This window comes from Eptatretus burgeri, chromosome 12, assembly GCF_056783735.1.
Source record: "Eptatretus burgeri isolate ZD-2024b chromosome 12, Ebu_testis_v1, whole genome shotgun sequence".
Classification (NCBI taxonomy): domain Eukaryota; kingdom Metazoa; phylum Chordata; class Myxini; order Myxiniformes; family Myxinidae; genus Eptatretus; species Eptatretus burgeri.
In genome coordinates, this window is record NC_140972.1 from 36,445,211 (window position 1) to 36,460,572 (window position 15,362).

The 15,362-nt window shown below is 41.2% G+C and overlaps 1 protein-coding gene and 1 long non-coding RNA gene across 2 annotated transcripts in view; one reads left to right on the forward strand and one right to left on the reverse strand.

Annotated features, from left to right (window-relative positions):
• LOC147015419 (lamin-B1-like) overlaps positions 1–4,417 on the reverse strand; it is a 40,788-nt gene extending 36,371 nt beyond the window's left edge. Inside the window, exon 1 of the mRNA XM_085850142.1 lies at positions 4,136–4,417. Coding sequence (XP_085706268.1) covers positions 4,136–4,300 — 165 coding nt within the window. The 5' untranslated portion in view covers positions 4,301–4,417. The remainder of the gene's footprint in view (positions 1–4,135) is intronic.
• A 7,305-nt stretch (positions 4,418–11,722) lies between these two features.
• Positions 11,723–14,766, forward strand: LOC147015420 (uncharacterized). Its single transcript, XR_015050324.1, has 4 exons — positions 11,723–12,238; positions 12,467–12,564; positions 13,407–13,500; positions 13,655–14,766. It is a non-coding gene; the product is annotated as an uncharacterized LOC147015420 (long non-coding RNA).
• Positions 14,767–15,362: the final 596 nt, after the last annotated feature.

Below are 15,362 nucleotides of genomic sequence, written 5' to 3' on the forward strand. Positions count from 1 at the left end.
AACCCATCCATTTAGCAGTATTTGGACATGTTAAATAAAGTGGTGTATAAGACTGCTTCGATTGCACTAAACTTCTAGAAATTTCTTGAAAACGAGATTTAAAAATCATTTTATTTAAATTGAAGCACCGATACATACATGAATACTGCATGGGGTAACATGTCCTATGAACTCTCTCGTTTGATACAATTTTGTCTTTGCAAGCATGACCATTCCACTAATAGGATAAATAAAGATAGAGGGTGAGAACAGAAATAGAAAAGGCCTACACAAACGGAAAGACCCATTTTTTTTGTCGATGAAAAGTTTTGTTTCTACTCTTGAATTAATGAAAATAATAATAATAATAATAACAATAATAATAGTAAAACCACAACCATAGGTGATTTGCTATACGTGCCTTTTACTTAGAGCTGGCAAACCACAAAACAGCATTGTGGAACTATACAGAACTATGCAATGTCGAAATTAAAAAAAATATATATATATATATATATATATATATATATATATATATATATATATATATATATATATATATATATATCTTACAAAAACATCACAAGGCCACAAACTTGAATGACGTTATGCAGTTGAAATATATATATTTAGTAGGATAATAAATCAAATTATTTAAGACTTAATTTAGGTAAGGTAGCCACTCGATAGCCAGCCAAGAGATATGTATTCAGAGCCGACTCCAAAGCCATCTGGTGTACAATTATACTGCAGATGCACAAGCATCAAATGACCCTGGAAGGAGAATTGCGAAGTTAACAGTATCACCGAAATAATCAATCATCAAGGTTCCTCTATTTAAAAAGGGAAACCGCAATCTATTTATTCAAACATCCCATTAAAAATCTTTCATAAGAAATAACGAACAAGCACACCTCTCTACACCAGTGACAGATATGAAATTTTTTTAATGAAAAATATATTTGTACAATGTTCAAGTTTCAATACTTATACCAACAAGGTTCTTAATATGATCTTCCCTCTGTTTTATACATTTTGTTTATTTGGAGCAATAGGTCATGAACCACTTTCTGAAGGGTGTCTTGCACAACTCCCACGATAATCCGAAAGACTGTCATCTTTGAAATCAGCAATTGTGGTTAGTTTCAACTGAAACACTGCCCTTAACTCATCTCCATTAAAAAAAAAATTAATAATAATAATAATCATCATCATCTCGTGGTGACTAGTTGGGATATATAGGAAGGCGGGGAGGAGGAGGAGGAGATGGGAATTCCGTTCTGTGACTGATACAGCGATTAGGAAATGTTTCCCTTAACAAAGCAAAACATTCATTTGAGGTTTAGGATGTGGCTCCTTGTTGAAACCACAGATTTTCATTATTTCTCATTCTTTTCCATAAGTAAGTATTTGGCATGTGAAGATAACCATCTGATGATATCACATTTACTGCTATTTCGGTATTAAAGTCTTCAAAAGAATAGCGACCACAGATTGGTGACAAACTCAATCCACATCAGACAGGGATTTTCAGAAGGGGAAGTGACGCTTCTTCATGTCATTGTGGCTTTTCCAATCACCAACATCTAATTCTGTTTATTAATCAGCCCATTAATGCAAATATGGCACTTATCAGAGAAAACTATGTCATCGATACCGAGGTCATCATTTTCCAGTGTTTCAGAAAAGCGGTTACAAAATTTCATGCCATCTTCATCAAGTGCCTGGAAAAGCCGAGTTTTGAAAGGAAAATGCTCAAAGTCTTCCTTCAGTGTTCGTGGTACATATTACTGTTTCAGCTGAAAGTCATCTTGACTTGAGCAGACACCAATTCGCCATCCTGAACATCCCTCATTACCCCCCCCCCCACGCGGGCAGGCGCAAAGCAAATGCTTCAATGTCAAAAAATGTTTCTAAAAATTGAAAAATCATTCCAAACATACAACTTCGTGTAGGACACAAAAAAACTAATTTAATGTGTTAAATAACGTGGTGTAAAAGATATATCCAAAAAAAATGTTTACAGCAAAAAAAAAAACCCGATTGGATTGCTTGGGTTTTCTTTTCCGCAGCTTTTAAAACTTTTTATTTCAATGAAATTGTACATTTTGAACATTGTGGAATACGATTCAGCCTGTTGGCACTTGCAAAACACTTCAGTTCAGCAGTACTTCGCTCAAGTTGGCAAAATTGCATGCCATCTGACTAATCAAATTTATTTGATTATTATAATAGCACCCAGGGATGCAACACCTGAGCTCGCTTCATCAAAAAAAAATTAATAATAATAATAATAATAATGATAATGATAAATAAATAGGTTTAGTGCATCCTTTTCTCAAACATCACTCCAAAATAATCCGTTTCTCCAAAACGAGTTGGAAAGTTTGTGATTGCCCAAATGCATACATGGATAACGCACCTCAGAGGAGCATCGTCAGATCTGGACTGTTCTGGTTGACCCGTTCCTATGGTTGCCATCACCCATTCTTCAAAGTTCACAAACAAAACTAATATAGATCGTGCTCGGAAAAGCAAAGTAATTTGAAAAGGAAAAGAGGAGATGGTGAGATGCCAAGGCAGCCAAACAGCTGTCGGAACCCCATCGGAAAAGGCGGAGAGAAATTGAGAGGGCTGCCCAAAACTCCACATATTGGCTTAAAAAACAGGGAAGGAGATAACCCCTTCCGTGTCCTTTTTCTCAAAACTGTGCAGGGAAGGTGTTCTATGAACTCTCCAGTTTACCTCCGCCACGAAAAGTGGAGGTGGTTATGTTTTAACCCTTTATGTGCAGGATATCTCAAAAAGTTGTGCACAGATTCAGATGAAACTTGGTGGACATGTTGGGTGTGTGGAAAGGATGAATTGGTTCAATTTTGTTGAAGATCCGAATCCGGATCTGGATCAGTGTGACCACTCCTTGGCTTTTTTCACAAGATCTTGGCTATTTGTTGTTCACCTTGGTTTTCTATCATCATCGCTTTTCTGAAACTTTGTGAATTCTTGGCTTTTTTCATTGGCTCACCTTGGCATTTATGAAAATGAGGAGTGGTCACACCGATCTGGATACGAGAATTATTATTATTATTTAAAGTGATAATTCACCATTGAAAGATTGGACCATAAAAGATATAGTTCTGTACAGCATGATATTTCAAAAATATATTGGGCCCGATATGTTCTCGTGGATCAGGCATTACGTGGCGGAGGTACGCGCTCTACCGAGTGGCCTTCCAGTTTGGTTTTTGTAACAAGCCAGAAAGTTATTGTTTTGGAAGCAGGTACACGAGATGCTGGGAATACTATGAACCCTCTTCAATGACAGTTTCAATCTCAAGGTCATAAATAAAGATGTGCTGCTCAATGTTAAATTGCCCATTTTTAATACCTGTAAAAAAATAAATAAATAAATAAATAAATAAATAATCGTGCAGGAAAATTTAAAATCTATTCATACAGATCGTATTACTAAAAATTAAAAAAAATAAAATTATCTCGGCATGATCACGTGTTCCATTTTCCTACATCTCCCGCAGTCCACCGATGACGTCATCTGCGCTCATGACTCGTCTTGGCTGCTGCTCGTGTTCAATTGATACGTTTAAAAAGCGAGAGGGTAAACAGCAACGTCACAATGGTAAACAAAAGCAAAAAACTTCGGCGTAGAGCGTTTGGAATAAGCCGTTTAAGGACCATTTAATAGGTTAAAAAAGGTGTGAAAAAGGGAGAACAACCCACAATGGCACAAAAGGATCATTCAGAAAGACCCGCTGCCACCGTCGTGCCAGGTAGATGACGTCACGTGCACCCAAACGTGAAGGTTATTTTAACATGACGCCAAATTTAGGGCAAGGGGTGGCGGATTGGGGGGGGTGAGGGTGAGGGTGGGGAACGATCATAGTGTTCCTATTGTGTAGCACGAGGTGACGAAGCGAGTGGAAGACAGTCAGGAACGTACTGCGGCGATTCATGATTTATAATAGTGTTAGGGGTGGAGCATGGTACACAGTTCGGTACTCACCGCACCATTTTACAACCAGGTGTACAAATGTCCACACGAACAGGTATAATTAAGTTAACCGAAGAAAATAATTTTAAAAGAAAAAGAGAAAAAAAAAAACCCATGCCATTCCCAAGGGAGGCGCGACAAGCCCACCTTGTCGATGTACACCGCGAGTCTGTCGTTCAAGTTCTGCAGCTCTTCCTTTTCCTGTGTGCGAGTGATGCGAGTCGGGCTTAATGGCGACTTTGACGAGGATGACGATGACGTTGAGGTTGAGAATCGCGGGACCCGTCGTGCCGGTGTGTGCGTTGCAGACATCGTTAGGAAGTCGGACGAGAGAGAGAGACAGAGAGAAGACTGAACGACCTCCGCAGTACTGCCTCCAATCACCCCCCCACCCCGTGCGGCGGATGCATAAATCTCAAGGGCGGAGCCTCATGAAACTACCCCTGCGTCATCACGGGTCAGCCAATGAGAGCTTAACGGGGGCGGATATAATAATTATAATAATTATAATAATAATAATAATACAGCACACTCAAATTAAACGTTGCCACGCCCACATCCACATCCACATCCACATCCACACCCACACCCACACCCACACCCACACCCACACCCACACCCACACCCACATCCTTGTGTTTTTCCTTCCGTTCGTGTTTAATCCAATAACTTAATTAACTGTTTTTTTTTCCAATAGTATTACGATCCGTACATATTCGGTTACATAATTTCGACTTCACACACGTAAACATTCTACATGAAACATTGAATATTTACACTTCTCTCCGATAGGACGGAGCAGTAAATTTGCCTTTGAGTTTATTAGTCCGGTTTCGATTCCCGACCAACTGTAAACTCCCCTCCTGGTGTTTCACCATGGACCCAGCGCTTCGTGAAGGATGCCAACCCAAGTGGACATATTCCTTACCTGCTCCTGATGTACACCATGTCTTCTTCCATCCTCGAGTCGATGATTCATTTTCCAGCAAAACCCTCAAATTCCAAACTCCTGCCACAACTGTCTCGACAAAGTACAACTCCTCACCTGGGACAATAAATAACACGTGGCGGATCCCGAACCACACACCTGCGATCAACAACACCATTCACGAGTCTCTCTGTCTCGTTTTCTATCTGTCCCTGTCTTTGTCTCTGTCTCGAGCTATGTCTGTCTGTCTCTCTCTTTCTAGCTGTCTCTGCCTGTCTTTGTCTCTCTCTTTCTAGCTGTCTCTGCCTGTCTTTGTCTCTCTTTCTATCTGTCGCTGCCTGTCTTTGTCTATAGCTCTCTGTCTCTTTTTCTATCTGTCCCTGTCTTTGTCTCTCTCTTTCTAGCTGTCTCTGCCTGTCTTTGTCTATAGCTCTGTGTCTCGTTTTCTATCTGTCCCTGTCTCGTTTTCTATCTGTCCCTGTCTTTGTCTCGAGCTGTGTCTGTCCGTCTCTAGCTGTCTCTCTCTTTCTAGCTGTCTCTGCCAGTCTTTGTCTGTATCTCTCTGTCTCTTTTTCTATCTGTCCCTGTCTTTGTCTCTGTCTCGAGCTGTCTCTGCCTGTCTTTGTCTCTCTCTTTCTAGCTGTCTCTGCCTGTCTTTGTCTCTCTCTTTTGAGCTGTCTCTGCCTGTCTTTGTCTCTGTCTCGAGCTGTCTCTGCCTGTCTTTGTCTCTCTCTTTCTAGCTGTCTCTGCCTGTCTTTGTCTCTCTCTTTCTAGCTGTCTCTGCCTGTCTTTGTCTCTCTCTTTCTAGCTGTCTTTGCCTGTCTTTGTCTCTCTCTTTCTAGCTGTCTCTGCCTGTCTTTGTCTATAGCTCTTTGTCTCATTTTCTATCTGTCCCTGTCTTTGTCTCTCTCTCTTTATAGCTGTCTCTGCCTGTCTTTGTCAAAGCTCTCTGTCTCTTTTTCGGTCTGTCCCTGTCTTTTTCTCTCTCTTTATAGCTGTCTCTGTCTATAGCTCTCTGTCTCGTTTTCTATCTGTCCCTGCCTTTGTCGCTGTCTTGAGCTGTGTCTGTCTGTCTCTAGCTGTCTCTCTCTTTCTAGCTGTTTCTGCCTGTCTTTGTCTATAGCTCTCCGTCTCGTTTTCTATCTGTCCCTGTCTTTGTCTCTGTCTCGAGCTGTGTCTGTCTTTCTTTTTCTGTTTCAGTCTATAGCTGTCTGTCTCTGTCTCTGTCTCTGTTTTTTATTTTCCAATCTTTATCTATAGGCTCGTTTTCAACACTGTAAACAAATCTGTGGTTTTTGCATTTGAATTTTTTCTTGGAATTGCTCAGATTGCAATTTATACGACCAGAAAAGCCAGATTGATCACTCAGAAAGATTTTTAAAATGTACATTTTTGTTTCGAAGGGATGGTGTCTGCACGTATAAAACTGGAACATGCGTATCATGTAAACATGGGTAGTCTTCTTGTGTTTGAAGACTTTTGGTGCAAAAAGTGGTGTCTTGTGTAAATGTATTGAGAATGAAGTTTACATCTGTTTGGGAAGTTGCAACAATACGATAGACCTTTGACCTTCATACACAAAGTTTTTTCTCGAACCCCAGGACAAATACACGGACACATCAACTTAAAATGAACATGGGATTTAAATAAATTACACAAATGTTTAAAAGGGACAATAATTCAGATATAATAATAATAATCGTGGGATAAATTAAAGCTGAAGTCGAGGCACCTCAACACACAGACTTAAATACAGACAAGGGGGAAACAAAATAAAAGAAAATCCTTCCTTTATTCTGGCACTTAGCTTGGTCCAGAGATGGTCTTTATGGAACGTGGAATCGAGGCGCCTCGTCTCGCACGTTTCGACGAGCCTAAAAATGGCGCCAAGCCGCTCTCTCACAGTGAGAAAAATGTACGTCAGGTAATTTGTGAGCAGTATTCGACACCAAGGCTCAGAGACCCCATGCAGCTTCTTCGTGCGTCGATCGTCCTCACCGATCCGCTACTTTTCAAAAATGGTGCCGTTCCCTTCGGTGGCATACACAAGGCTCGAGATCCGTCTCTCACGACCCAACCAAGAGCCAATGGCCAGCGTCTTGCTCCACCATGCGAGCCAATTCACCTCAGCATGAATACGATAATCATGCCGTCTTCTTCATGCATCGAAGGAAAGCCATTTCGTCATGCAGATAGGAGAGCAAAGTGAGATCCTCTATCCTAGCCACGTTTTCTCTTGACCGCGTGCGTCCCTTACTCCCGAACTCATGCGTTCGCTCCGTATCTCTCCTGACGTCACACCAAATAATGGTTTCACCTCCGCCGCATGGCTTGCGAGCATGAATACCCGGGAAGGCGGGGCCTTTGCTTGCTCGGCACGTCTGGCTCGCTTTTAAATGCAAAAACGTAGGACTAGGTCACAGGGGGCAATCACATACTGGGGAACTTGTCCTTCATCCCTGTCTAATTGACACAGCACCAACCCCCCCTCCCCGTGTGGTGACATTTAACACTTAAGGTCATTGTCTCCCTACTTAATTACATTGAGATGTCTCCTACACGTCCACGGACCAAACAACTGTATTTAACTTCCCTGTTAAGTTTGTCCCATCTACCGCCACAACCGAAAAACAGCCCCCCCCCCCACACTGGAACCGTCGCCTCTGCAAATGTTCAATGCAGGTAATACCTTTCCACAAAGATTCAATGCAGGTGTAACGATTCCGCAAGGATTCAATGCAGGTGAAACCATTCCGCAAAGATTCAATGCAGGTATTACCATTCCGCAAAGGTTCAATGCAGGTGTTACCTTTCCACAAAGATTCAATGCAGGTGTAACCATTCCGCAAAGATTCAATGCAGGTATTACCATTCCGCAAAGGTTCAATGCAGGTGTTACCTTTCCACAAAGATTCAATGCAGGTGTAACCATTCCGCAAAGATTCAATGCAGGTGTTACCATTCCGCAAAGATTCAATGCAGGTGTTACCATTCCGCAAAGATTCAATGCAGGTGTAACCATTCCGCAAAGATTCAATGCAGGTGTAACCATTCCGCAAAGATTCAATGCAGGTGTAACCATTCCGCAAAGATTCAATGCAGGTGTAACCATTCCGCAAAGATTCAATGCAGGTGTTACCATTCCGCAAAGGTTCAATGCAGGTGTAACCATTTCGCAAAGATTCAATGCTGGTGTTACTAATCTGCAAAGGTTCAATGCAGGTGTTACTAATCCGCAACGATTCAATGCAGGTGTTACTAATCCGCAAAGGTTCAATGCAGGTGTTACTAATCCGCAAAGGTTCAATGCAGGTGTTACTAATCCGCAAAGATTCAATGCAGGTGTTACCATTCCGCAAAGATTCAATGCAGGTATAACCATTCCGCAAAGATTCAATGTAGGTGTAACCATTCCGCAAAGATTCAATATAGGTGTAACCATTCCGCAACGATTCAATGCAGGTGTAACCATTCCGCAAAGATTCAATGCAGGTGTTACTAATCCGCAAAGGTTCAATGCAGGTGTTACTAATCCGCAAAGGTTCAATGCAGGTGTTACCATTCCGCAAAGATTCAATGTAGGTGTAACCATTCCGCAAAGGTTCAATGCAGGTGTTACTAATCCGCAAAGGTTCAATGCAGGTGTTACTAATCCGCAAAGGTTCAATGCAGGTGTAACCATTCCGCAAAGATTCAATGCAGGTGTTACTAATCCGCAAAGGTTCAATGCAGGTGTTACTAATCCGCAAAGGTTCAATGCAGGTGTAACCATTCCGCAACGATTCAATGCAGGTGTGACCATTCCGCAACGATTCAATGCAGGTGTAACCATTCCGCAACGATTCAATGCAGGTATAACCATTCCGCAACGATTCAATGCAGGTGTAACCATTCCGCAACGATTCAATGCAGGTGTGACCATTCCGCAACGATTCAATGCAGGTGTAACCATTCCGCAACGATTCAATGCAGGTGTTACTAATCCGCAACGATTCAATGCAGGTGTAACCATTCCGCAACGATTCAATGCAGGTGTGACCATTCCGCAACGATTCAATGCAGGTATTACCATTCCGCAACGATTCAATGCAGGTGTAACCATTCCGCAACGATTCAATGCAGGTGTTACTAATCCGCAAAGGTTCAATGCAGGTGTAACCATTCCGCAAAGATTCAATGCAGGTGTTACTAATCCGCAAAGGTTCAATGTAGGTGTAACCATTCCGCAAAGGTTCAATGCAGGTGTTACTAATCCGCAAAGGTTCAATGCAGGCGTTACTAATCTGCAAAGGTTCAATGCAGGTGTTACCATTCCGTAACGATTCAATGCAGGTGTTACCATTCCAGCCTTACCACTTACTGACTCACACCTAAGTAGCCTATGAAATAAATTAGGAGGGCTGTGGGAAGTGAGCTGGAGCTAACTTACCTATTCTCCTTAACGTTCTACACCCCTTAAACACAAAACTTCTAATATTTGTAAAACTCTTGGTTCCTTGTTCCTAACTCCTGGGGCACGTAGAAAATGTCAGAAAACACAAAATTCTATCATAGCAGGCCAAAACCTGAACCAAAAAACAACTTTTTAATGTTTGTACAACCCCCTTCCAAAGACTGCGTTCACCAGTGGATGCCACAATACCCAACGTTACCTGCGGAGCCATCCGAATTTCCCTATTTTAAATTTATGCGAGTCCTGTCTCTCCAGTACAGGTTAGTGACATGGATTAAATGAACCTTCCCCCACACACTCACACATAAACCCAATATCATTCATTCCAACCCTGCAAGACCATGGCTTAAATGTTATTACACACATGTGATCCTCAACTCGGCAGTGGGGAGGTACCGTACAACAAAAATGGTGGGGACACTTCCAGCTGTGGTGCCCGCAGTCCAAAAATAAGTTGCCCGATTTACAACTTCTTTGCCCCCCTCCCCCATTCAACAATTCGGTTCCTGACAGCCAAACAGCTCTTTTGCTGTGCACCTCACTGGGGAGGGTCTCCTCACCATACAGCCTCTCTCATCCTCAAACAGGTCGCCAGAGATTTCTTCGCCAACCAAACCTCCTCTACGACGGGTCTCCATTTCTCCACACCATCAAATTGATTGTAAATACTTTTAATATAGAAAAAGTAGAAGAATACTGGGAAGAACTTGTTCAACGTCTGCTGCACTTGTGCTTGGTCGACCAGTACTTTTCTGTTTCTGACAACTTCCAGTCTCCTTAAACCTATTCTCCGATACGAGTACACAATGGCGGATTCCTTCCATACCTTGTGCAGAAATTATGCTGAATTTGCGTGTCGGATCTCATCTCGATGAACCATTCGATGCACTGAGCTTTCTCCTGTGGAGGGGTCGTCATTCTCTTTTACACTAAACCACCAGCCCTGAAAATAAACAAAACTTTATGAGTTTCCGTATCATATAAAACAAGAAAAAGAGCAATCCGAGATTGCAGACATTCGCCAGGACTTGTTTTGTGTAGTTTTATGTGCTGTATGTGTACTGGTGTGTTATGTAATTAAAAAGATACACAATTAGAACTGCCACCTTATAACTGCTGGCAGTGATGACCGGGTACCAAGACGTCCCACTTTTGATGAAACCTCACTTTGATCGGACACCTCACCCTGACCCATGACGTTTATTGTTATTCAAATGAATTCAGAATGGGATTAAAATAAATTTGATTCAAATCAAATGGAAGACCAAATAGGTACAGTCTTGCATTGGAGTCATCAGAAGGAACCCAAACAAGCAAAAAGCAAAGATGAAGTGATCAGGAGGAAACATGGATAGGATTTACATTTCAGCTGCTGATCCTCTACCCTCAAACCCATCCAGGCACAGCCAAGTGAGCCTTATTGAAAAAAAATAAAAATAATAAAGAACCCAGATCCAAAATTAAATAATTCTGGCTGCCAGACAATGCGTCCGATCAGGTTGAAATTCAAAACATATATTCCCCATCACTACAAGATCACTATTGTAAACTTTCATCTCGATTGATGAAACTGTTCAAGAGAAAAAAAAAATTTAAAAGATTTTTGCTCAATCCAATATTTCTGTAAGACCATGCGACTTATCAATTATTTGTGAATACCCTGGTATCCCCAAGGCTTGAAGAACATTTGTGTGAAATTTCCCCTCGATCTGTCCAGCCGTTGTGGAGAAATTTTTTTTATAGGCTTTCGGGTAAATCTAATATGACTGCCAAACCATGTGACCTATGACATCATATGAGTGAATGTTTTGTTCATGGATAGGTGGTCATACCTGTAAAGTTTCACATCTTTGTTCAGCCATTTCAGAGAAGAAGATTTCTGAAGGTTTAAAAAACAAAAAAATGGCTGCTGAACCACATGACCGATGACATCATCAATTTTTTTTGTGGACCAATTTATCCCGAGATGGTGCACAAAAATTTTCATACTGGTCGGATGTAGCGTTGTACATATGCATCTATGAAGTCAAAACGAAGGCACCTATGACATCATAAAAAAACACACTTATTCCCCATGGAGTACTTGCCACGTGTCAAGTTTCAATTTTTTCCTTGGTGCAGCTTCAGAGATATCGATGTCCAAATGTTTTTCCTTTTTTCCAACATGGCTGCCACCCCACATGACCTATGATGTCATAATCATCATTAAAACATTCTAGATGTTGCAAAACATAATTATCATTAAAACATGTCAGTTAAAAGCTAGATGTTGTGAGATTTGTGAGTAAGCATCAGTGAATACCTGTAAATGGACGGTTACATGTTATAAGTTTTCTGTAGCACACATCGGTGAATTGTAATATAATCTGCTTGATATAATGAGCTAATTTTGACTGTGGAAAGCAGTATTGTACTGTAAACTGCCTGGTGAGTTTCGTGAAGGTGCTGGAACGTTCTCAGATGAAACTTCCAGGATGGACTAGAATCACATTTTCCGGAAGGCACGGGATTGTTCTGTGATACTATATAAACCCGCGAGAGGGAGGTGTAGATACGGGTGACGTGAAAAGAAGTGCGTTTTGATCGTCCCCATGCTCGATTTAACTATGACGAGTGAACGACGTGTTATTGTCCAGAGTGGTTGTTAACACATGGAGCCCATCATAATCAGGTTGATTAAAACTCATTAAGTCTGTGTATCAGGAAAGAATTCCTTTGAGCTCTTGAAATCATCCTGGACGGGTCACCGTACGAGAGAGAAAACACCACGACAGGAATCGAAGGTTCAACATCCCCGAAGGACGAGGTGAACACGCGTGAGTTGTGCCAGCAGGACTGGGACACTGGACGGTGGAAACAACACAACATGGTAATCGGAGTTAGACATTGCATGTAATGGTGAACTTCCTCATTTGACGTTGTTTCTGTTTATTTGAAATACAAGTTTCAAAAACGTAATGCTGTTGATATGGTCATTGTAATGTTATTCTGAGGTCACAGACACCAACTGACAAAGATCCTGTTTGAGTGATAGGTGATCTGCACGTTCGTTCATGACCCTGGATTTTTTTATTTTAATTTTGTATACCTTGTCAAGGCTCGTATGAGAGCTAAGAGGATTGCAGTTGTTGGAGAATGTGCTGGGTTCGGCACCACAAACAACATACGTACACCAAAGGGAAGGAAACCCCAAAGGTGTGTGTACCACCCCATCTCCTGACACACGTGACCTATGGCGTCATAATTATCAATAAAATATTCTACCTGAGTAGTCGTTCTTATGGTGAAAATATTGTGTCGATCCAATTTGCGGTTGCAGTGAAAAACACTAAAGTTCTGTGCAGACAAACGGACCCAAATGTGTTATCCTCTCCTCTGGAGAGGGCAAATTAAATCCTATATATCGTTTTTGGCCCAATCTCTCAAAGGTGAAGAATCACTTTAAAAATGCTCATATCCGGATTCGTATCTTCAACAAAATCTAATCGATTCGTCCTTGTCACACGCTCAACCTGTCCACCAAGTTTCGTCCGAATCCGTCCATAACGTTTTGAGATATCGTGCTCACAGACAAACAGACAGGGCTGAAAACATAACCTCTGCCCACCTTTGGTGGCGGAGGTAATTATGTCAAACTGCACAATGCATGGACCAACCTCCCAATGGAATTTCTGCATAAATTGCAGGAAAGCATTCCAAAATGGATATCTGCCGTTTTGAATGAAAAATATTTGTTCTCTTTCTACTGTTCCTCGTATTTTGTTGCGTCCGGATCTGTTCTGTATTCTCGCTGTTTCACGAGCCTTGACTTTCTGTACCAAAAAAAAAAAAAAAGTGGTCACACCAAATACGTATTGAAATTTCATGCATTGATATTCCAAAATACAATTAATTTTTGTTTCTTTAATATAAATAATCATTATAACACCTTTCATTTATCAAAATATGCCAATGTGACAATAAAAATGTTCATTTTCAAGTTGGCTCAAGTACAGCACAGTACTGTATAAACTTTTACATTGGTGTTTCGCACGTAGTTCCATCAATGTGCACATCGTCCATCAGGAGGGCATTGAGCAGGACAGATCTGCCAGCACTGGGGGTGTTGGTGGAGTTAAACATCTCATTATGGTGAGTATCTCGTTTAAAGAACTTTATGAACATCCTTCTTAAATTTGCTGTCACAGAAAACCAGAAAATGGCACATTCTAACTGAACTCGAGCAGCTTGGAGACATTTTCATATTATGTAATCCATCAATCCATTGGGACCATACTCTGTGCAGAGCGTTGGTGCTGCCGAAGCAGTCTCCTTGGCTATTGAGCACAATCCTGGATGGGTCGCCACTCCGACACAGGATACCAGCAAGCTGGCACTCATTTTGCCGACCTTGGAAGGATGACAGGCAGAGTCAACCCCACCTGGTATTAATTCAACAGAAAGGGGGATTTGAACTCAGGATCCTAAGATCCCAAGCCCACCACCCGAACCATGAAGCCAACACCAGGCATATATTACGTAATAAAAACATATGAACTCTTTTCTCCTCTTCACTCGGTCACCTCTTTACATCATCTTTCCAGTTTTCTCATCTACTCTTCAAGCCTCCCTTTCCCTTCATCACATTTATTATTATTTTCATCAATTTATACCTGTAGCTCTCCGTTGTGCACATAATGTATCGACGGTGCCTTACATTGTTACATCCACATGCAAGTCCACTTTGAAACCTCAAGTTGTATCCAACATTCAAGTATGTTTCAGTCTGTAATTACCATTTAATGTGTTGTTATATGTAATTATCGGGTATATTATTGATATAATTAGTTTATTTGTGAAACTGACTTCAGTGGTCATGTCGAATCTCTTTGCCCTTTTTGTACATTAACACCATCCAAAACATGTTGGCCAAATTATGAAAATACAGCACAAATATCTTTGAATCTGATTTCATTGTGATGAATCTTGAAAAATTAAATTATCCTGCAATTAAATTTGTGTGATTTTAATCTTTTGTCTAGTATTCGGTACATAGCTACTAATTGCACAAGTCGCCCACTCAGGTGTGCGCCGTACAGCTGCTGCAATGTCCCCTGCAGGTTAAGGTAGGAATGTTTTGGAAATTCGTCAGGATGCTGGTGGAAACCCATCTAGTGTTTAACATCCACGAGCTAATGCTAGCATATGGGACACCCAGTTCAAAGTCCATACGAGAGTAAGCACTAAGCAGTCATTGATGCAATGCACTGGCTGTGAAGCACCAATGTGTCAGTTTACAGTCATGTCTGGAATCGAATCAAGACAAGACAGCTCAAAGGTAACTTGTGGTTCACGTTATTAAAGGTTTTATGTTAGATTACACCAGCAAGTGGGTTCATCGACAAAGTATGCAGAATATTGTTCTAAAACCCTGAAAGTATTTTAATACAGATGCTGAGGTTCAGGGAAGAGCTAGATGATGGGGGATGAGAGGTAAACATATTATCTGATGTCGGCAAGGAATGGACAGACAGGTTTCAGAAAGGCACATAGACATAGACAAGAAAAATACACACATGTATAAAACAGGTGTTCATCAAGATGCACACAACAGAGTGGGGGAGGTGGAGAGGAGAAACATTAAATTATGATGTGAGAGGAGGTCATGAGTTGGGTTAGGAAAGAACATGAAATGGCAGAGGGTTGCTTTCTTAACTGACTGGAGAGAAGAAGATGAGTGAATAGGTTCAAGGAGGCAGTTCCACGGGTGTGAGAGGTGAACGACAAAGGAGCAGAGATGAGCAGTAAGCTTTGGTTTTGGAAAGGCAGTAGGGTGTGTACGTTACCGCCAAAACATTGATGCCATTGAGAGTTCGTGTTGGAATTTAAACAAATGTTTAAAAAACAAAATGTCTTGGTAAGTTTCACATAACAGCAAAAGTTCCTGGTGGAGACCTATTGGATGAGATGAGATATCATTATTGGTCTTTTAGCACATTTGCTGCTGGTAACAC